The sequence below is a fragment of the Trichoderma virens genome (assembly GCF_000170995.1).
Source record: "Trichoderma virens Gv29-8 chromosome Unknown TRIVIscaffold_2, whole genome shotgun sequence".
Classification (NCBI taxonomy): Eukaryota; Fungi; Ascomycota; class Sordariomycetes; order Hypocreales; family Hypocreaceae; genus Trichoderma; species Trichoderma virens.
Window position 1 is genome coordinate 1,221,421 of NW_014013747.1, and position 22,477 is coordinate 1,243,897.

The 22,477-nt window shown below is 51.0% G+C and overlaps 8 protein-coding genes across 8 annotated transcripts; 4 read left to right on the forward strand and 4 right to left on the reverse strand.

Annotated features, from left to right (window-relative positions):
• Positions 1-749: 749 nt before the first annotated feature.
• On the reverse strand, positions 750-2,199 carry TRIVIDRAFT_176639 (uncharacterized protein; the record flags this gene model as incomplete). The annotated part of the gene is made up of 2 exons (XM_014105028.1): positions 750-1,859; positions 1,968-2,199. 2 exons carry the CDS (start codon positions 2,041-2,043, stop codon positions 1,051-1,053), a joined length of 885 nt encoding a protein of 294 aa, XP_013960503.1.
• Positions 2,200-4,264: 2,065 nt separating this feature from the next.
• On the forward strand, positions 4,265-5,452 carry TRIVIDRAFT_36431 (uncharacterized protein; the record flags this gene model as incomplete). The annotated part of the gene is made up of 1 exon (XM_014105029.1): positions 4,265-5,452. One exon carries the CDS (start codon positions 4,265-4,267, stop codon positions 5,450-5,452), a length of 1,188 nt encoding a protein of 395 aa, XP_013960504.1.
• A 564-nt stretch (positions 5,453-6,016) lies between these two features.
• On the forward strand, positions 6,017-6,622 carry TRIVIDRAFT_35267 (uncharacterized protein; the record flags this gene model as incomplete). Its single annotated transcript, XM_014105030.1, has 1 exon — positions 6,017-6,622. A coding segment is annotated over one exon (606 nt), but the record flags the coding sequence as incomplete, so codon positions are not given.
• A 297-nt stretch (positions 6,623-6,919) lies between these two features.
• TRIVIDRAFT_142995 (uncharacterized protein) lies at positions 6,920-8,899 on the reverse strand (the record flags this gene model as incomplete). The annotated part of the gene is made up of 2 exons (XM_014105031.1): positions 6,920-7,391; positions 7,431-8,899. 2 exons carry the CDS (start codon positions 8,897-8,899, stop codon positions 6,920-6,922), a joined length of 1,941 nt encoding a protein of 646 aa, XP_013960506.1.
• Positions 8,900-10,318: 1,419 nt separating this feature from the next.
• On the reverse strand, positions 10,319-12,945 carry TRIVIDRAFT_63614 (uncharacterized protein; the record flags this gene model as incomplete). Its single annotated transcript, XM_014105032.1, has 4 exons — positions 10,319-10,366; positions 10,452-10,482; positions 10,557-10,725; positions 11,010-12,945. The coding sequence occupies 4 exons, from the start codon at positions 12,943-12,945 to the stop codon at positions 10,319-10,321; spliced, it is 2,184 nt and encodes a 727-aa protein (XP_013960507.1).
• Positions 12,946-15,340: 2,395 nt separating this feature from the next.
• Positions 15,341-16,310, forward strand: TRIVIDRAFT_73656 (uncharacterized protein; the record flags this gene model as incomplete). Its single annotated transcript, XM_014105033.1, has 3 exons — positions 15,341-15,482; positions 15,557-15,915; positions 16,003-16,310. The coding sequence occupies 3 exons, from the start codon at positions 15,341-15,343 to the stop codon at positions 16,051-16,053; spliced, it is 552 nt and encodes a 183-aa protein (XP_013960508.1).
• A 320-nt stretch (positions 16,311-16,630) lies between these two features.
• On the forward strand, positions 16,631-17,923 carry TRIVIDRAFT_63616 (uncharacterized protein; the record flags this gene model as incomplete). The annotated part of the gene is made up of 1 exon (XM_014105034.1): positions 16,631-17,923. One exon carries the CDS (start codon positions 16,631-16,633, stop codon positions 17,921-17,923), a length of 1,293 nt encoding a protein of 430 aa, XP_013960509.1.
• A 1,200-nt stretch (positions 17,924-19,123) lies between these two features.
• On the reverse strand, positions 19,124-21,983 carry TRIVIDRAFT_113458 (uncharacterized protein; the record flags this gene model as incomplete). The annotated part of the gene is made up of 8 exons (XM_014105035.1): positions 19,124-19,201; positions 19,262-19,364; positions 19,422-19,469; positions 19,776-20,670; positions 20,747-20,922; positions 21,099-21,317; positions 21,383-21,490; positions 21,568-21,983. Coding segments are annotated over 8 exons (2,043 nt in total), but the record flags the coding sequence as incomplete, so codon positions are not given.
• Between the last annotated feature and the right edge of the window lie 494 nt (positions 21,984-22,477).

Genomic DNA, 22,477 nt, shown 5'->3' on the forward strand with positions numbered 1-22,477 from the left:
GCTGAGTTCATGCGGGCACCGGTCGAGTCTGTGAAGGCAAAGGCGCTGGTTGGATGCCTTGAATGTTGTTTTAGGCTTCCATTCACGCTGAGTCGCGTTCATGACATAACTCGACAGGCGCGTCTGTTTAATTGACAAACAGGTGAGCACGTGACTTGCATGAGCCGGCGGTACGTACCCCCGGATTTCTCAACCTCCAGCATGTCTTGGCTCACGCCCTGCTAGTCTTGTTCAGCTGACCACATTAATAAAGTAGGTATGGAAAGCTCCATTGCGTCGTCAGCTTTGCGGCACATGCGATTTACACGTAAGAGATTCGTCTGGATAATGACGAAGCAGTTTTGAGCCATCAGTTACACTCAGCGGGGAGTTACATGAGTCGCAAATTCTGTTAGTTTGGGGGCACAGGCTTCATATGGACTTGATATGACTTGCTGGATTCGATATATTCGTTCAAAGGGCTATTGGCAAGCAATATCAAGTCCAAGAGTACATCAAGCTATAGTGGCCTAAAACGGGGGCAATGCCGCATCTCTTTTTCATAGAAGTTTGTGCAGATGTGCTCTGTGCTCATCATAAGATCTTAGCAAGATATTTGTAAATGCTCTATATCTTCAAAGAATATAAGTAATTGATAATACCAATAACAAGAATAGGTAGCGATACTAGAAGAAGATATCAACACTAGAGAAAGATAGCGATACTAGAGATAGAGAGAGTAGCGATACTACATGCTGAGAGACAAAATTGATCCACGCCTGTTTTCAGTATTAGAGGTACCAGTCTATGGATTGTTTGAGTATTTATTTACAAATGTTAATGTCCCCATACCCGTACAAATACCGCGAAATATGCCACACGTAGAGTCCCTGTTGCCCACTTGAGTGATAGGGAAAGGATATCAAATATCACAAAGGAAAGAAAAGAACGCCAGCCGACCGGTTGTGTGCGCAAGGGAAAAAAAAAAGAGTGCCGAAGTCTATAGTAGCCCGTTGATGCAAAGGATGATGTCGTGAAAAATGTATGTGTCGTAAGGTGCTCTGGTAGCTTTCACCAGGGTCCGACTCTAACGGGTGCTCCGTATGCACCCGATACAATCTGGTTGAGAATGGAATTTTGCTCAGCATTCTCATTTGAGATCCAGCCAACGCTATTCGACATGGCAGTGATGGCAGTTCCTAGCCGTCCGCCTGACTGCTCATTATGCCGGGCGAGTTTCTGATCCCATCCATCCGTATGCAGATTGAAGCCACCACCTCGTTTCGCGGCTTCATTAATGACCAATGCCCACGCCTTGGAGATGTCTTCGTATGCGTTTTCCTTGTGATGACGGTAAGCCTGCGGCTGCCAGTTGGGAAGATTATGAATGAATCTTGTCGCGTTGTCGAGGAACTCGAGAGATTTGGTCGGTTGGGTTTCGATAGGTGGAAGAAATTGAGGAGTGAAATCGGAGAGTGCATCGATCAAAGCGACGAGGGGGGCTTTGACTCGGTCGTATGTGTATTCCGCGCTGCTGTTGCCATACGGAGCGGCAGCGTTTAGTCTATCCTGATAGGACTGCAGGACGTCCATGGCCGCGGCGACCGTAGGCCGGGGCGCTCCCGAAACCACCTCCTGGCCAATATCGGGATGGCGCTCGCAAATACGTTCCAAGACCATCCGCAACTGATTTGTGTCGAGGGTTTCCAAAAGCCTTGGCAGAGGGAGTGGCCTTCCGATTAAATCGTTTGATCTGAACTTCTTCGACGGGCGAAGAAGAGGGCGAGAGGACACCGCGGGTGAGCTCATAGGCGACATATTTTCGTCTCCATCTTCGTCGGCCTTTCGTTTCCGGCTGCTCATGTTGTGAAGCGATGAGACTGCAGAGGAATGTGAGCTCCGGAACATGGTACAGGGAGATGAGTGCTTGTGCGATGCGCCAACAAACCAAGCCGTGGATGAAGGGGGCGACGAGGCAGACAACTTACGGTTTCGCTGGGATAGATGTGGGTTTTCGTGCTGGTGAGGGAAAACTGGTAACTGCGGCGATAGCAGCACATTCATTGTGGCAAAGCGACGCAGGCGAAGCTGTGTGAATCTCCCAGTGTCGGCGTCCCGGTTGCGACGGCTAGGATGCTGATGATGCTGATGCTGATGACGCTGATGCTTTGTATTCGGATTGTCTTGTATTCGTCAGATTGATGTCGAGCGCCGTCCTCATCACCGTTCGGATGAGAGGGGCGAAGGAACGGAAGGCAAAGAGGAGAAAGAGCCGACAAAAATAACAGGCCCGGCTGCAGCGCAATAAAGAACTCGAACCAGTGCCAGAGAGCGGTCAACGGGGCTCTGCATGGGTGCCCGGCCAGTGCAAGGGCAGAGGTTGAGTTGTTGTGGACAAAAGCAAGCGAGTGGGTAATAGTTAAAGGATTAGATGCGGAGACGGAGCCGGCCAGGTTGCCTCGCTCGCCAGGGATCATGGCAGAAGGAAAAGCAAAAAGCAAAGCACAAAAGACTTGAGGTGGACTCGTCGGCCAGCCGCTGAACCCGCCGCACGTGACGGCTGCCGTACAGTAGCAGTAGTAGTACTAGCAGTAGCAGCACCTCCCTGTACAAATATGTATAGCACAGCGTAATCCATCCATAATAGCGTTCGTCCGGATCCATCTGCCCAGCCAGCGGAGGCCACCGGCTGCCACAGGCCCGTTTCGCTGGACCGCAGCGCCGTCGCCCGCTATACAACGTGGCTGGAGGCACAGGTGCGTCAGAGGGCAAAACGCACTACCAGCGCTACGAGCTACTACGTGTAAGCCCCGGCCAATCCCCCACAGCTGGTTGGCCTGTTGGGCTGCGACGCTAGCCAGCCAGCACTGCAAGCTGCATGTGCATGTACCAGGATGGAGTCTGTCCTTGGGCGGCAAAACGAAAACCTGAGCATGAGAGAGAGGCACGGCGAAGGGTCCAGGTCCAGTCCAGGTCCAGTCCAGGTCATTCGGTTCAGCTGATCTGGAGACGGCTTGTTTGCCTGGCCGGATCTCCTCTCTCTTATTTTCCCTTTCCTCTTTTTTTTCTCCGGCGCTATCCTGCCTCGTCCCTGCAGCGTGCCTTAGCTGTGCAAGGGAAAAGTCTCATTCGCCTGTCCCACCCAAGGTAAGGAGAGGCGCTGCGGGTCCAGATCTGCTTGTTTGCCCTCGGAAGACCGCATCGTGAGCCTTGCCTCTCTCTAGATGGATGGATGGGGTGAGACCAGCATCTGACGGTTCCATCATGATCCGTAGGCCCTGTTACTAGTGTAATCGGTAGTGCTGGCAATTGGAACATCAAGGGAGCAGTAGAGTCATTGCAATCTCGGCCGACATGCAGAGCTAGGCTCGGCCTACTACCTACCACTCGACTATTTCTCTCCTTGCGGCAGGCCCGTCATTTTATATAAAACATGCTTTTGCAAAGGGCCCTCGCACACAATCGCTTGGCCATGCACATTGCCATTGCAACGACAAACTACTGCTGCTGGCAGTGGGCCTCAGCGCGCACGCTCCGGCCTGAGATGAAGTCTCGCCATTCCATTAAGGCAGAACTGATGCCATGTGGAGCTCATGCCTAGAGTAGCTCGTATATCTGCACTGGCACAGGTCAGTTGGCGCGCGCTCGAAGACAAAGGCATGAAAGATTCTGTACAATAGGACCGAGTACAGTACGTAGTACTCCATCGGTGGCCAACGTCGCAGTCGCCAGTCCAGTGCACACGACTCAGCCTGCATTAGGAAGCTCCTGCGAATCGCTAGCCGTCACATTTCTTTGGCCTTCCATCTCCCACACTCTCGTCGTTAGCTGCGTCCAATGCCATGGCCATTTCAAACTTTTTCCTGCCGTCGTAACGCTAATGCCGGGCAAAGACGTGGCTCCGCGCCACTTCGTCATGTCAGCCATTCAGCGGCCTGCTGTCGCTGGCGTTACACGGCGCAAGTGTGACGGGAGTCATTCCTATTGACGATCTGAGTTTCTAGACGGCCGTCGTCTCCTGAAAAGGCGCTGCGTGCTAGGGATGGGGTGCAACCTGCTTTCGCAGCACATGCTTGTTGCGGGTTGATTTTGGCTGTAGACAATAGCCGGCTTCAGCGCTTAACCCAATTCCTGGCGCCCCCACTTCATAGCCACGGGTAGTTATCGCCTTATCGATTGGCAGATTTCGGCCGGCTCCAAAAAATTTCTGCTGGTCGTATTGATGCTTCGGAAATTGGGCTGGGTGCATATTGCGAAATCATAATAATCCCATCTATAATCCCCAATGGCAGCCACAGATCCAGAATCTCCCCAATCGGTGGAAGTCGACAAGTTGGCTTCCTCTAAGCGGAAGGCCGATGTCGAGGAAATCGAGGTCGACGTAAACGCCCCGGAACCGCCGTCCAAGAGAGCGCGACGAGCTCTCAAGAAGGGAAAGCCGTTGCCCGCCAAGCCCTCGAGCGACGATGAGAAGGAGGATAAGGATGGACAGAAGGAGGGCAAGGATAAGGCACGGTCTGAGCACGGAGTCTGGATTGGCAACCTGCCGTTCAGGCTGACCGCGGCAGAGCTTCGCACATGGCTGATAGACAATGCGGGAGGTGTCATCACGGAAGAGGCGATTACAAGAGTCAAGCTGCCTACGGTAAAGGATGCCAACCGACACAAGGACGAGAAGCCTGCGAACAAGGGATTCGCCTACGTCGACTTCACAGATATCGGTGGCAAGGTCGCTGCCATTGCCCTTTCGGAAACGGAGCTCAGCGGACGCAAGCTGCTCATCAAGGACGCCAAGTCGTTCGAAGGTCGCCCGGCTAAAGAGAAGGAGCCCGAAGAGGCAGCCGGGAAATCCGATGCGGCATCCTCCAAGAACAAGACAGAGCAGCGCCAAGAGACCAACGCCAGCCGCAAAGTGTTTGTTGGCAACCTGAGCTTCAAGGTCACCGAGGAGGATCTGATCCGAAACTTTGAAAAGTGCGGAGAGATTGAGTGGGCCAAGCTGGCCACATTTGAAGACTCAGGCAAGTGCAAGGGGTACGGCTGGATCAAGTTTAAGGAGCCAGAAGCTGCCGCCTGGGCCGTCAAGGGCTTTGTCAAGATCAAGGAAGCGGTGGAGACTGAGGAGGATTTCCGTGACGACAAGAGCGACGACGAGGCCGAAGATGGAGAGAAGCCAGCGCAGAAGCAGTTCAAGACAAGAAAGTGGTGGGTGAACCGCATGCTGGGCCGCGAGCTCAAACTCGAGCTTGCCGAGGACGACCAGGTGCGATATAAGAAGCGGTTCGGCAAGGATGCATCCAAGAAGGCCGACGATACATCAAGACCGCCCAGGAGAAGCAGGGCAGACGAGCGAGACAACAGCAGGGGGGGCAGACAAGAGGCTGCGCCGTCAAAGGGTGCTCCAGATATTGCTGTCGCTCGTCTCACAGGAGGCTTGGTTGAGCATACCGGAACCAAGGTGACATTCGACTAGCATCGGCTATCTTGAGTATAAGATAGATACCCCTCCAGCATCTTTTTTTCCCCTTGTTCGTATATCTACAATGAGTTTTAATGAAAGAAATATCCCGAAATGATTTAGTCTCGTGCCGCAACTCTGTCTTTTGTTAGTCATGATTGAGAATTGGGGGCTGATCGGCCCCTCAATATCCTTCCCGGCGGGTTCCCGAACTCCCCCGCAAATCCCTGCTTTGAGTTAGCATCAGCAGCTGTGACGTCGGGCTCTCATTTCACTTCATTCCAGGGCTTTTCTTATCTTTCCAAAGTGACGATATCTCAGATCCAGTACACTGCCATCAATTAACTACGTTGTATGGATACGTGAAGCAGGATGTATGAGTCGCGGATCACTTTTACGCTGGACACTGTATGTCCTTGGTACGTACACATCCTTCACTTACACCGAAACTATAAATCTCAACCCCCCATACAACATCACATACTAACACAATCCACAGGACATACATGGCCAAAAAAAGGCAAATTCAATTTCCTTCACCCAATTTCATCCATATACTAACCTCAAACCCCCAACAGACTAGACCAAGCACTCGCAAAGTTCCGCTCCTCGCCCATGGCCTCCTCCGTCTCCTACACCCTCCACTTCGACCCCTACCAGCTCAACCCAGACTTCCCGCCCGACGCAGACCGCCTGCAGTGGTATCTCGACAATAAGCACTTCGGCGACGTCACCACCCAGCAGGTCTTTCAGGAGCACATGACCAGAGTCGCCCAGCCCCTCGGCATCGCCCTGCGCTTCGACGGCCGCATGGGGAATTCTCTTGACGCACATCGCGTGGTGCAGTATTTTCAGGATTCTAGGGGTCCTGAAACGACGAGTAGGCTGATTGATGCGCTGTATGAGCGGTATTTTGAGAAGGGGGAGCATCCTTCTGCGGATGAGGTGTTGATAGAGGCTTGTGTAGAAGCGGGGATTAGCGAGGAGGAGGCGAGGAAGGTTGTGAGTGATAAGGAGATTGGATTGGCTGAGGTCAAGTCGAGGCTGAGGGAGGTGAGTCGGGATGTCGATGCGGTGCCCGTGGTGGTGGTTGAGGGGAAGAGGAGAGATATTACACTGACGGGGGCGAAAGAGGTCGAGGACTATGTGAAGACATTGGAGAAGATTGCTAGCGAGAGTACCTGAATGAACTACATCACGAGATGGAGATTGGATCCAAGATGATTGTGAGTAGAGTGATTAGAATACTAAGAGTTTAAACACTAAGAATACTAAATGAGAGAGCGTAATGACCGTACTATACATGTCCATATCCTCCGTCCAGGTATCAATATAATAAAAAATACATCAAAGAAAAGTGACCCAAAAGAGTGATATCAAAAAGAAAGAAAACAACAATCCCATACCAAAACATTCATGTCGTCGTATCGTCATAATCATACCATCCCTCCATTACCTCTGTTTCCAGATCCCAACCCCCTTCTAAGTTCGACTAAACATTAAGGGCACCAACGCACTCCTGCTCTCCAACCCCCTCCAGTCCTCCATCACCATCTCTCTGCTGCACCCGCTAATCTCTCGAACACCCATATATCGACACACGGATACCGCATCCGCGATTCTATCCTTCTTGCTGTAAAACTCCTTGCTGAGCTTCGCCAGCACTGCTTCCTTGGCCTTGTGTAAGGCGCTTGCTCTGGCGTCCGCGTCCTCGGCAAACAGACGGTGCGCCATTTCTTGTTCCAGATTGCGTTGTACAGTGGAGATGCCCTCGTCAGGGCCAACCTGGCGATGGGCGGAGGGAGAATAGATGGTGGGCTGGAGGAGGACCGGCTGGGGCTCCGATGTCATGATGGGCGGCGTGAATATGGACAGCGGCTCAGGGATGGCAGAATAGGCAATTTCGCTGGAGGATCCAAAAGATAGCTTAAGACGAAGCTTGGACGGCTTATGGCTGCGCACAGTGGAGGAAGACTTGTGGCTGCGAGGCGACCATGGAGGCGATAGAGGAGATTGATACTCAGGGGCTTGCTCTTTACTCTCCGTCTTAGAGTGTTTCCTATGGTGGCGCCGAACACGCTTTCGCGTGAGCTTGGTAGAGACACTCAGATCAGATTCTCTCGGTCCAGAAAAGTTGTTTGTAAAGTCTTGAGCTACATCTCTGTCATCGTCGCTCAGAGTGAGACCGCTCAGGTCGAAATCCATCAGCTCTCTGCTAGCAGCTGCGACCGCCGCACTGGGACTAGGCAGCTCCTCATCACTTGTGCTGGTTATAACAGAAAACTCCGAAGGCGCCGCGAAGCTGCTTCGAGACCAATTGTTGTCGCCGTCCACGGGCGCCAGAGCTTCGTCCCAGCTACCATTATTGGTGAGGACGACGCTCTCGAACCCAAATTGCTTGACAGTCTTTTGGTGGGACGCGATTAAGCCCTTGAGCTGGGGAGAGTTCATGGTGGCATTACGAATCTGCAGATAGCGCAGCTTAGGAAAGTGGATGGGACAACGGGGAGGCCGGGTTGGGAGAGGCGACATGGGAGAAGTGACTTCATGGAATAGCTTCTTAGTGCTGCGAGGCGGCGCGAAGAGAGGATCAGCAGATAGAGCAATGGGACACGGTCCTTTGGCACCAATCCAGGCAAACGTAAACTTCTCTAGTCCTTGGGAAAAGTTGCGGATGTAGTCATCAATGACTTTAAGATGGTCCAGGCCGGGAGATGGGCCATAAAAGTCCCAGGCTTCCACCGAGATGTGCAGCTTGGTGATCTGCTGCCACCTACGGCTCGCAGAGGGCACGCTTCCAATCCCATTGATGTATCTGAGATAGTTGAAGGCAGAAGGGTGGAGAGATGACAGAGACAGCTTGTGAAGCTTTGTCATCGGCGCTCGCTCGATAGCAATCCGCAGGCTGATGAGGGCATAGTCCACAATATCCCTCCTATACCGTTCCCTGGGGTCCTGGCCGGGACAACGAATGGTCAGGTGCCTCATGTTGGGGATATGGCCAATAGCATAGATAAAGCTGGGGACGTTGGTGGCCGCGTGGAACAACGGAGGATACTGCTGCGTCAGAATCTCTCCCAGCTCCGTGTTGGCGTACTTGGGGCGAGTCAGCGCCGATCCCATGCTGGTGTGAGGCTTGTACAAAAAAGCAATCTCATCGCCTGTCAGCGGATGGATCAGCGGCGGCAGAAACGTGGCCTCGGAGTGGGCAAAGTGAAATGTCAAGTGCTCGATGTGATGCCCAATCCGGCCCAGGGCAGCGATGCGCGAGGGCCGGGTGAAAGTGGAAGCTGTGAAGGTGACATGGATGCGGGTGAAGAGACGCTTGGTGACGAGGTTGCAGCAGGCTGATGAAGCCTCGCGAATGGCACAGATGTCGGATGTGGTGAGGTGTTGGAAGAGGCTGTCCTTGACAGTGTCGCTCCTCAGCATGGCGTTAAACAGTTGTTCTGTGGAAGCCATATCCGTCTCATGTCGTGGGGCAGGCCCTCAAGATTTGTTTCAAGTGATTTGTTTCAAGGGAGCAGATTCTTGGACTGCTAGTATTATTGATGGCTGGAGCTCTAGTCTGATTGATGTGGTTGGTGGTTGGATATCAGCAATAAGCCCCTTGACGAAGGTGAGATCGAGAGACGAAGCGCTCTCAATCAGTTGTCAATATCAATACACAGGTCGAATACAATAATTCACACAGCAGAATTACCAGATGGGAAATTCAGAATAGAGAGCACGAGAAGCCGTCTCCATCCTCGCCTGTATATATCCCACAACCCTACCTGCCCAAATCAACCCTCGTTTTCTGCCCATATCGCTTCGCTTCGTCCCCCCGACTGGGCACCCATCGACTGGAACAAGCGACAAGCCAGACGGAAACGAGCAAGAAAACTCTGCTCCCGTTTCCCCCTGTAGCGCCATCCTGCCGACCCTCCGCGCTCCAATCGTCCTGCAGCACCGCATGGCCAAGGTTGCCGGCTCCAGGAACAACTGGCCAGTGACTCACAGAAAAACTCATCGCGACAACGCCAGGCCTCACCGTGTCCGCGTCACTCGGCCGCGCCAGCAAAGTGGACAACCTGCATGTGCCCACAGACACCGTCTCAAGGCTTCGATCGTGGCGGCCAGTGGGTTGGTTGAGTGTGGGGGACAAGTGCATAAGCGTGGGACAAGGGTGTTTTAGTTTGGGTTGTTTAAACAATTTGGGTGGTGATGTTATCGATAGCGGGCTTTGACGCGACCTTTTTCATCGAGACAGAGGCTGTGGGCGAATCAGCAAGTGGTTTCTCGAAATGGTGGTAACGCGAGGGAATACGTGCGAGGGCCAGTCAAGCTTGACAGTCAAGCTTAAGCGCGATTTCGCGGGATGTGGTTATCAGAGGTGGCAGATCGATCATGAGTGCCTATTAGAGTTTGTCTCTCTTCTTCTCGTGACCGACCTCAACACCCCAACAAACTACTAAACGAAAAGAACAGCGATGGCCAGGAAGAATAGCCAGGACGCAAAGGATCAAATCTAGTAGTACCATAATCAACAAAAAGAACTTCAAAAGTTCTTCTCGTCCCCCCTGCAGATGTTCAGGCCGTCCTCAGGTCGCAACTCGCTTCGTCAACCCTGTCCAACTCATGCCCAACTCTCGTCGTCTTGAAACCCAGCGCACAACCAAGCCAAACCGCCATCAAACCACCATCTTCATTGCTCTTCTCGTCCATGCCACTAGCCACGTCCCCCAGCTGTCAACCCACAAAAACCCGCTTCTCCCAGCCCGTGGCCTGCACCCGGCTCGTGGCGCGTTGAAACAATGCATGTCTCTATCGCCTACTCGTATTAGCGCCCTTTTTTTTTCTTCACCTAGGACAAATCGGCAAATCACGAAAGTGCCTCCATCACGGCGCGCTCTGAGTGGTTGGGTGTTTCGACGAGCTACGGATATGCTGGACCATTTGTCAAATCATAGGTCACGATACTCTCGGTTGTGAAGCCGATGTTACTCTATACATTTAGCGTTGCCCTACATACGGGAATACCAGCTGCATCTTCCGTAGTACAGCTATTGTTCTGTAGTGTGTAGTGGAATCTATCTTGCCCAACAATTCATGTTGTATTGGCTCAAACTTCACGAACCACCATTGCTCTTCAAACGCAGGCACACTGAAACATGCAGCGAGGGCTTGCATACCAATATGCCGTCCGCACGTATGTACCCCGTGGAAATATCTCATGTTTCCTTTTCCAATCCCTCGTTTTCTAGCGTTCATCGCATAGCCTCTATATCCAGCCATGCTTCTTCCACCTGATAGAAGTCCAGGGTTGCAGAGAGGCAGCACCACCATCTCTCGTTCAAATCCTTGCTTTCAAATTGATAAATCGTAGTGCAAGGGGGTATCAAAGTGTCTTGCCTTGACACTGCAGACCAGAGTGCAAAGGGGCATGTATCAAATCGTCAGGCACGTGCTTGCTCCATTTGTCATCCCGCAACATCTCCTTGCCTGCACAATACCCAAACTCCATCATGATCAATCGCTTAACCACCTCGACCCTTGCCGCCTCTAAACTTTCCTCCTCTATAGCCTCTACCTCCTCCCGAATCTCCTCCCCTTCCCCCTCGGCCACCACCTCGACCGCCACCACGACTGCCCCCTCGACCTCCTCGGCCAGACTGCTGGCGAGATCCTTGTGCGGGTTGGGAGGGAGGCGGTGGTACGCTGCTATAGTCCCGCGAAGGAACCGGTGGTCTGGCGGGGAGCGAGTTTGACCCAGCCAGCGCTTGTGAGTAGCTGTATCTTGGTGCGCGATTGGTGGGCGGCGGCGGCGGCGGCGGCGGCTCAGGAGGAGGTGGACCAGGGGGTAGAGGGGGTTGCTGATCTCCGTTGGGCGGTTGAAGGCTGGCCGATACCTTAATACGGCCCGTCCGTACCGGCTTGGGAGCGACTCGTCGACCCAGGAACTGCACATCGTCCGAGTCATCGCTGTCGGAATAGTAACGGACTTCATTGGTACGCGAAGCGTGGCCACGAATCTTTAGTTCTCCTGACTGTTGACTCGGTGCGCATTCATCAGCGCCGATAATTGCTGATGAGCTGCTCGTTGCGTCTATATATCGGCCCATGTTGTACAGGCTCCAGGTGGGATTGGGGGGATCATCAGATACCCTATCCATGTTGCAGTTGGCAGAGAAATGATGGTTGCTTCCGCATGAGGCACATGACACCGGCAGAGCAGTCACCATCTTGATCGTCTCCGTTTCAGGATGAAATGACCTCCATGGTTCCGTACAGTGCTCGTCCTCATGACGGTTAGCTGTATGACAAAAGCTGCACTTGAAGTGATAATCTCTAGGTATGCTTGTTACGCAACCAGCGGTAGAGTGGCCGCGAATGTCGCATTTGTCGCATCTGAGGTCAAGAGATGGGCAAGCATATTGCCAATGGTCGTCTTGCCCGCAGAATTTGCAGGCGCAGTTTGTGCAGCCGTCCGCAGTATGGCCCTCTCGCCCGCAGAGCAAGCACATGTTGGACGGATCGCTCGCTGAAGGGAAGTATCGGCGCTGTTGCTCGAGGGCCTCGTCCCCTGAAGGCAGGCCTGGCCGCTGTGACATGGTGGCTTTGGCGGGAGGCTGAGGTACTGGCTGTGATGTTGGCTGCGACACCGGCTGTGATACTGGTCGAGGTTCGCGAGTGTTGGCCGTCTGGGGAGGCTGCGGCTTCACATCAATGACAAAGATACCATCAGTTTGTGTTGTCAACACAGGGATGGGAGGAAGTAGCACAGCAGCAGCGGGGGTTTCGCCCTGAGGGCTGACCTGAGGGCTGACCTGAGCCGCTGGAAGCTGGCTGGGCGCGTCAGTTTGCGCTTTGGGCCCGGTCAAAGCTTCCTCCGCCGCCGCTGGGAGCTGTGCAGCGTCTGTCTGGCGTGGCTGAAGAGACTTTATCAAGTCAGCCAGAGATGCATCCTCGTATTGTTCGGCGGCCTGCCTTGCTGCGCGCTTCTTGTTGGGCTTCAGTCTACTGTGAATATCAATGTATTGCTTGTAGGCAGCTCGGACTAACGCAGGCGTAATCTTGGTGACACTTGGTGAGTTGGCTGTGCAGAGCAGTTGCGCCCACTCCTTGAATCTTGCAAGCCAGGTTCCCTCCCTCTGCTGGGAAAACACGGGGAGTTGAAGTGATATCGAGTCACTGGCATAAGCCGGGGGGGATTTAGGCACGAAGACGCCGCTTGACGCAAAGCCTCCTGTCTTCTTCTCCTCGCCGCCTGTACCAGGGGTACGGACCTCTCCCTCAGAATCCTCATCGTCATCAATCTCCCCCTCCTCTGATACCTTTGCGCCTGTGATGCTATCAGCAGAGGCAGAGCTTACCCGAGCACGCTTAGAGCGCTCTGTAGAGGCGTCTATTCCGCCAATGCTGGCCGAATCGTCGTCTGGGGACTTCCTTTTCTTGGCCAAGGGAGTTTCATCTTCGCTACTGAGCAAACTTATGAAGTCTCCTGGGTTTGATTGATCTGTGGCCATGGCGCCTGATGGGACTGGGCTGGACAGGGGCTTGGCCAGCTCTGCAGAAGCACTTGGGCTCTCTTCTTCCATTTGCCAAAAAAGAAATAGAGTAGCTCCTCGGATAGTTATTTATGGCGGCCAACAATGGTGAAGCAATTCACTGTGATTGAACTCTGTCTCCTGAGAAGCCCAGGCGCGAGTGGCGCGGATGACGGGCAACCCAAGGCCCTGCCTATATCATCGGCGCGCACACACTCGGCACGAGACGGTAATATTCCAGCTGTTGGCCGACTCAAAAGTCGGAATTTGTAGGTTTGCAGTTGTTGAGGCGAAGAGTTGTAATCTTCAAGGTGAGATTGAAGATGCCACACTCTTCTTTTGGGTGATGGATTATCACAAGGAAAAAAGTACGCGACGAATCAAATTGGGAACGTGTGTAGTCCACTTCCGAAGTTTACCCGTTGACCATATGTGGTCATCAAGGCACACACAGCTTGCATATCTACGACAGCTACAGTGAGACATTGGTTTATGCAGCAAGTGCTGGCTTCTGATAGCAATTGCAACTGATGGGCATAATAAATTGGCCTGGATGTCTCTCTTTTTTTCAAGCAAGGCTACTGTACCTACTAAATCATGGTGGTTGAGGAAGAAATTGGCATGTGACTACCCTCTCTTCAGGTACGTGTCAGTAGTGCTGCAACCATCTGTTTTCTAGATGAGATACGCGAGCAGGTCTGGACTCACGTCCTTGCTCGCACAAGCACAGACAGGCCTGCAGATTCCAAAATGAGCCCCTAAAATAGACAAGAGTGATGGATGCACGTGGCACCCGGCATAATTGATTAGGGACCTCCAGGCAGGCAGGAGATGGCAGTGTCTAAAAGAAGGTTGGATCTTCCCAGCAGTATTATTAGACAGTCCAGGTGATCCCACTAGTCGAGGCAGTACGCAGTATATTTGGATCATTTGCTGCCACTAATCACGGATAGCCCCTGTCGCCGAAATGATGAAGCAGCCTTCTAGAAGCCAAGGATACGACTTGTCTCCTTGCGTCCCTTGGCCTGTTATTAAGATATAGATATTACGGGGTGGGTGGGACACGATACAGCCACAGCGCCTGGGCAGGATTTTAATAAAGCAGCTGCACTAATAGGCGACTAGATGTGGTGTTTTTTTCTTCTTCAGATCACCCGGATAGCGGCTAGATTGGCACGTGTACTGTAGACGTTATTAGCTGGGTAGGGGGATGCCATCCAAGGGTCTTGCGTGAAAAGCATGGATCGCTGAATGATATTTGGATGGTCAAGCAAGGTAGCACGTCCCATCCCGGCATGTGATATCATGAGCTCAGCTCTCCGTCTCTTTGTCCCAACATACAGAGTATAGTTAGTCTGGTGCCAATTTGGAAAAGTCGTTGGCTGCTCAGAGGCATTTCCATCCTAGTGTATACGCTTTGGTGTTCGCTGCCCACTATCATAGACGTTTATATTAATTAGCATGCATTAGCACCACGGAGGCTTCAATTTGCTGTCGGATGATATCTCCTGTTCCTGCAGGTACCGCGACGCCCCTTTCCAGGGTGTCTCCACAGCTTCCATAACCTGATCCCAGCAAAACCGTCGTCAGCCTGTCCGTACCACCGCTGAGAATCTCCAAGTTCCTCAGGACGCTCTCTAAGCGAGTTTGAGACGGAGTAGCGAGTCGTATCCAGCCATTGCGAGAGAATCCCCTCTGCCCCTCTGCCCACCATATAATGCACGTAATGCGCCATCTCACCCGATTGCGTGAGCAACTCCATACCTCCATACCACTATCTGCCTACCGCCACCCGTATCTACCTAAAGAGCCACCGAGGAAAAGAGGAAGAAGAAGTTCCGAAGTTGCCATTGATTTAATAAACATTCGTGGCCCAAGTGAATCGCGTGACTGCAAAAATTCTTCAGTGTTTAAAAGAAACAAGAAAACAACAAAGGTAGGTTCGTATTCGCATTCTGCCACTTACCCCCCACTCTCCCGCTGATGAAGCCAGATAACCAACTCCAACCACAAAGCTTGTTCCTGAGCCTCAGGTGGCTGTGCCCGCTTGCGCCCGCTTAGTTGCATAAAGCTTGTTCACTCGCTTGTGCCCGCCGCCTGCACCGCTCTCCAATTTACCTGCCGACGTAAGAGCGCTACTTACTCAGTACCTTCATCGCCTCGTTAACAACGAGTGCCGCCAAGTAACTGTCCGGCGCCCCGATTTAGCGGTTGGCCTCCGACTTGCGCGTTGCCTTGCGAGAGACTGAAAGAGCATCCGCGGCTTCTGGAGCAGACAGAATCATCCAGACCGACAATGCCGTCAACTTGTCTTCCTGCATCCTCACAGACTTACGACGCAGGCGCAAAACCCGCCAGCAGCCGATTTCTCGACATGACCGACCGAAGCGCTGGTGGCCGCCGGAGGAGGTCTAGCAGTATCCTCCAGGTCTACCATGAACCCCCCGAGACGCTTGAACAGATGAGCGATCAGGCTGTTATACCGAACATGAACGCCAACTGGACAAACGCAAAAGGTATGCTTTCGCCGCACGTGCCCTGCCCCGAGGGGCCTTCTGGACGCTTCGCTGACCTGGACCGCCAAAAAAAGGGGCCTGGACTATCCACATCGTCATCATCGCCTGTCTCAAGATCCTCTACGATGTTATCCCGGGGAGTTCCCAGGAGGCGTCGTGGACGCTGACCAATATGACGTACATGGTCGGCTCCTACATCATGTTCCACTACGTTCGCGGCATTCCCTTTGACTTCAACGGTGGTGCCTTTGACAATCTCAACATGTGGGAGCAGATCGACAACGGAGCCCAGTACACACCAACCAAGAAGTTTCTCCTCAGTGTCCCTATTGTGCTATTTTTAATCAGCACACATTATACCCACTACGACTCAACATATTTTGTCATCAACTTCCTCGCTACGCTGGCTGTTGTCATTCCGAAGCTACCATTTGTGAGCAATTCCCTATTCTGTTTTCTGCGCTTGCTCCCCGAGAGATTCCGGGAGGTCTCGTGACAATAGCTAATGCCTTCCCAACAGAGTCACCGAATGCGATTCAGCTTCTTTTCAGACATTCCAGAAGAAGAGTGATTGTTCCTTCGGGCTGCACAACGGCGTTTTGGGGTTCAAATAAATACGAGCTTAGGCAACAGGAAGTACAGCACAAATACGAAAGAAGAAAATGGAAAGATACAAAAAAAAGGGTTGGAAGGTTAGGAGTAGCGGGGCAAATGGGTATCCTACACAACATAGCGGGCATATTCGTTCAATGATTCCAGCCGAAAATAAGGTTTAGTGTTCATCAGCGATAGTTTTCAAGGACAGCAATTGGATCTGGAGACTTGCGTACCTATACTGAGTTCCTTTGTTGCGGGTACAAGCTCGCAATCTATGAGGTGATTTTCACATTAAGGTTGTATGGCTGATACAGTGGCAGACACCAAGGGGGCGATAGGCCCATATAGCAGCGTCACTCTTAGCTATAGCTCCGTTGGATTTCCGTGAGCAGGTTGAGGATGTGCTTCTGTTGGGGATCACGAGGTTCTCGAGAAAGATATAAATTGAAGCGAATCACTCTGCCCAAGGGACTTCTCTCTTCGTTTTCCATCCCATCCTCACTCTCTTCATCATTCTATACCTTCACCCGGCATCACATCAATCTCGAATCATGTACGGCATCCGTGCTATCATCTTGGGCCTCGTGGCCGCCGTCCCCTTGGTTCAAGGCGCCGAGCAGAGCGGCCATGCCCAGTCCCTTTACCCAGGCTCTATCTCCAAATCAAATGCGGTTTCCATGGCGCGTGTGACTCCGGCGCCTACTATGAACCCAGGAGTTAGGAACTCCGAACTCACATCGGCTATCAGCAGCGTGATGAATCGAATCCATATCCGCGATCCTCACTCTGGGGTCACTCATTTTGTGGAATCTCTTCTTGACCCACTCTTCAGTTCTATCATCAGTCATATCAACAAGCTTGAAGGTCTGACGCCAGCCACTTCGGTGGTTCCTGCTCTTGTTGCCCCTACCACGACCACTACTAAACCTTGGGATTTCTCTATCGCGGCAAGGCAAGAAACGGAGTCTCCAGACTGGCAGGCTACTAGATCTTGGGATTTTTCTATCGAGGCAAGGCAAGAGACGGAGACTCCAGACTGGGAGACCAGAGACTGGCAGGCTACTAGATCTTGGGATTTCTCTATCGAGGCAAGGCAAGAGACGGAGACTCCGGACTGGCAGGCTACTAGAACTTGGTCTAACGCGGCAAGGCAGGAGACAGAGACTCCGGGCTGGGAGACCAGAGACTGGCAGGCTACTAGAACTTGGTCTAACGCGGCAAGGCAGGAGACAGAGACTCCGGACTGGGAGACCAGAGACTGGCAGGCTACTAGAACTTGGATCGAGGCAAAGCAGGAGACGGAGACTCCAGATTGGGAGACTGTTGACTGGCAGGCTACCAGAACTTGGATCGAGGCAAGGCAGGAGACGGAGACTCCAGACTGGCAGACTAGAGACTGGGAGACCAGAGACTGGCAGGCTACTAGAACTTGGATCGAGGCAAGGCAAGAGACGGAGACTCCAGACTGGGAGACCAGAGACTGGCAGGCTACCAGAACTTGGATCGAGGCAAGGCAGGAGACGGAGACTCCAGATTGGGAGACTGTCGACTGGGAGACTGTAGACTGGGAGACTGTTGACTGGGCGACTCGTACAGAATGGGCTTCCAGACCGACTCTTCCGGTTATGGCTGCCAAGGCTGAGCCTACCACCACGTTCTTGAAGAACGCTGGATATAGGGTCGTGTCGTCGAGTGCTTCGAACTCGACCAACCAGACGGCTACTACCAGCAGCACGTCGCGCCCTACCAAGGCGCCGCCGGCTGTTGGCGGCGTTGCCCAGACTGCTGCTCCTATGATGGGGGCTGTGGCTGTCTTTATTGCCGGGTGTGTCTTGGTTCTCTAATTTGGTGTTGAGGTTTGGATATTGGGTGTTGGGCATTGGGCAAGGGGAATTGAGTGCTGGGTATGTTATGGAAGTTGTGGTTCTTTCACGTTCTGTTAATGGTGGGATTTTCACAGGGAGGTAATAGAAAAGGATTAAAAAAAAGGGAGGGGAGTTGAATTTGTTATTTTTGTTTCCAGATAGGGTCAATTATACGGGGTTTGGTGTTGCAATGGTGCTCTCTCAATGTGCTTTCCGTGACTGCTGATGGATTCTACGACTTAGATGCTGTCCAGATATCTGTATGTTTCACCTGAGGTTTCTTCTGCATGTGTTGGTCTCATAGCGGGAAACTGTATATGCTCAATCTGGGCTGTGCGAGACAGTGAAACCTGCTTTCGGTATGAGACACTTCAAGGCTGGACCAAAGTACTTGGTGAACGCATCAGCAGTTAATGTCTTGCTCCAGTAACCATAACTTTAAAGAATGGCTCTAGAGCTATTGTGCAATATGGCTGCCACGAGGAGGCGGGAGTAATATGGGGACGAATACGGGCCTTCGTACGCATGACCTTTCCGATGCTACGTAATAGATAGAAGGCCAGAATTCTATTTCGTGTATTTGAGGTACGTACAGAGAGATTTCGAGAATACTAAGGTTTATTTCGTCTAATGCCCCCTCCCCTCCCCCATTACTATTGGATAGAAAAGAACTCATCATGACGATGCAATCCGCACATGCATGGGGCAGCCTCGTTCTCTGACCGAGATAATTCCAGAGACTCATCTCCGTCGCTTTGTAATGTGTTTAATCTTTCCATAGTACTTCGTATATAGCTGCTATTTCCGGATATTGGATCGAGGCTGTGTTTCGAAAGTGCCCCCTGCAGGTTGCTGCGCATCCGAAGGGGCCGCGAAGATAAGCTTAATGGCATATATCAGCTAAATATTACATAAATGGTTTAGATGAGCAGGGGCTGGCCAAATGTATCCGTTTCATACCTAGCATTGGAGGCAAAAATGTCGACAATGTGGATGCCGCAGCACTCATCTAGATCTCAAGTTTGAGCTTCCAAGGCAAATCATTGTGGGTATTTGGATAACTCTACTTCTTTTACGTACATGTACTTAGATGAGCGCTTTTAGCCACTAAATGAAGTTAGATTAGAATTTCTAAAGCCATGATACTGTTATACGAACCTCTAGTGGCCGTCGAGTTCCATCTTGTTGGTTGCTCTCATTTTGACGATGTATAACCTCGGCCAGATCTGTCTTGGATTTTTGTAGTTCTACAACCCTCTGAGTTTAGAATAAGGTTAGTTCGTTCAACGAAAATGTAGCCGGCACTGGAGTTCATACTTCCTCAAATGAATCTCGTACAATGAACCGAATCGTGGTTACTTCTTTCGTTTGTCCGATACGGTGAATTCGAGCTAGCGCCTGGTCTTCAAGCGTTGGATTCCTGTAAAAGATCATGTTAATATAAGATCCTCGCTATCATACATATTATGCAGCTTACCAATGCGGCTCCATGAGGTAGGCTCTGGAGGCCTCTGTCAATGTAAGACTGTTGGAGAAGCGTATTAGAATGAGCCGAAATGTCTAAATGATGACGCCTCTTGAGCTTACCCAACCGCGCCACATGATAAGGTCACCAGAAGCACCCTAATCGTTGGATCTTTACGAAACCGTTCGATTACGGCATGCCTGTCTTTTTGTGCCACTTTGCCGTCGAATCGTAGACAAGGTATGCATGCATGTTTGAGTCCAACCTCGGTAATCTCAAGTGTAGTTCGCCACGAAGAGAAGACGACGCTGTTCCGTATGTCAGCTAAAGAATACTCAAGCATGAGGTCAAAATGAGATAACACACCATTTAACATCATGAGGCTGACTTTGCAGGTCACTGATTAGCATGGATATCTTCGTTGGAAGCCCATGAGACAACTGGTTAATTGTGAGGTTAGGCAGATCGTCCGTCTCGAAGATATCTGTTGATATGGTGGCGAAAGGGCAGAAAGTCTCATGAGAACAGGATTTCAACACCATTGGATATAAGAAAGCTGATACACAGGTAGAACAAACAAATTCCAGACATTGAGAGAACGTAGATAATGCAGGCGGCCCAGATTCGTAAAAAACATTCTCCGTTGAATCAGGCTGGCAATAGCATAGGCGACACTGGATGCTGCTAATCCCACGGCGTATATTGAACATCTTCTGCGCAGCTTCCGTCCAGTTTTGGAATGTCTTCTCATTGTACGTCTCGAGATCATACCGCACCTTGTAATACAAACCAAGGTTACAGATCATGCGCATTGCTTCGATTCTCTGTAGCATGTTGGCATATGAGTGTGTTCCACTAAGTTTACCATCTGCAGATAGAGCAAATTCAATTTGAGATATGGTATGCATTTTAAATGACTGGTATAAATCCCTTTCAGATGGAGCCAGTTCCACAAATTGTTGGAAGTCGTGCCGTGGTGGTAACTGGATGACAGTCTTTGGGCGGCGTAAAAGGATGCAACCAGCAAGCCGCTTTAGACGCTTCACCGCCTCATCGATTTTGCCGATTTTCCATAGATGAGAGATGTCTGCGTTGAATTTATGTTCTTCTGCGTAGGGATATACCTGAAGGAATTTGAGGAGTGCAGTGAGATCACCGAGTCTGTTTTGTATAGGCGTGCCAGTTACAGCCCACCGAGACACTGAGTTTATCGAGCATATGGCACGAGCCATTCGAGAAACGGTATTTCGGATGAAGTGAGCTGGCGGTTATTAGTATATCTTACTACAATAGGATGGCCCTTTTCTTGAAAAGGCCCAAAAGTGCGTGTAGCAAACCTTCATCTAAGATGATTCGCCTCCATCGTGTATTGAACAAGAAGGACGGTTGTTGATCTGAGTTGTCCTTCCATTCTGAGGATATAGTGTGATAAGTTGTCAATACTACCAAAGATTCTTCAAGATCAGAATCATTTGCGACACGAGATTTCCCGTGATGCCGGCGCCAGGGGATACTATTGGAGAAGACATGTCTAAGAGTTCCAATTAGTTTTTCGTTAGCTTATGTTTTCTAGATTGTATTATGACTCACTGTTTCAGCTGTTCTTCCCAAGAGTCAAGAACTGTAGTATGCCAAACAGTTAGTCTTTCCCAGGGATCAAAAGGGGGCATAGACTACTAGCAATCGGACTCACGAGGAGGCGGTACGACGATCAATGTACGACCAGATGATTCTTCAGCATTAGCGCCAGTAATTGAGTTCGGATCGTTCCTATCCACGAGTAGATCGGATGCTATCAAAGAAATCATGGATAATGTCTTGCCTAAACCCATGGGGTCTGCGATGATCCCACCATAAAATTGCTGCGGTGACTCTGCTTGAGCTTCATCAGAGACCCTGTTAACAAAGCTACATGGGATTCAGAAGAATTTAGTGAAAGATCATTAACTGAAATGCCGCACAAGAGGACTTACTAAGAACCAGTACTCTCAGCAAAGAATTCCCATATGTCTGCTCTACTGCCATCCCAAGCCCAACCTTGCTCTCGTTGAAGCATGAAGGTTAATGCTTGTAGCTGGTGCCTATTCACGGGGAATTTCTTAGATTAAAGAGGTTTAAGGCAGTTAAATTGTGGGGGGCTTTGTGGCTGTTTTATTACCCTTTCATGATTGATCGAATGGAACCGGGCTGTGTTGCTTCGACTAGATCTTCCTGAGAATTTAGTGCATTAAGCAACTCGGGACGCGGTTGTGTGCTTTCGATAATTGCAGAGTTTGCATGTTCTCTGTCTAAATCGTATGTCCATTGGTCCAGGCCAGAGCCAGCAGATAGTTTGTGCGGATTTCGGTATAACGCGTTCCTTGAACAGTTGACTGGGTCTTGAAGATAGAGATTGTGATCCTCAAAAAAGCTTCCTACTTCTTCAAAAAGACATAGAGGCCCAAATAGGGTCACATTTAGATGGCATGGCATGGAAAGCGGCGTAGAAAAGCTTGCTTTGGATGGCGGAATTGCACTTATAGAGCATGTAATCTCCAGTTCAAGGTCATTTTCGTCGAGTAGGGCATCTGTTATATATGCGAACCCTGGGTCTATATTGCCTTTTTTGGAGGCATCATCAACGCAGTGGAAGGTTTGAGAATCGACCAAGTGAATTGGGAATTCTTGCGCTCGCGGAGATCCCATGAAATGACAAACTCCATTTATATCGGTTATCTGAACTTTCATATTTAACGCGCCGCATTCAAGCTTACCAGGTGGAATATCCATACCATACCGAAACAAATATACTGCTTTTCAGTGTCGATAGAGCTGATCTGATTGGCTTCGGTATACGGCGTCGGAGTATGAAGAGGAGATTCATCATCAACAGTCAGATCTATTACTTCGGCAGTCGCGATTTTTTTCGGTTTCGGTCCATTGCCATCATAAATATCGGGAGATCTTGATCGCTGTCGCTTCAACGCATGAGAATCTCTTGAATTATACTCCATTCCCCTAGCGTTGATGCAAGTTCGTGGACAGATTAGGAACTGTTGTCAAAGCTGCTATTCCCGTTATATTTGTTA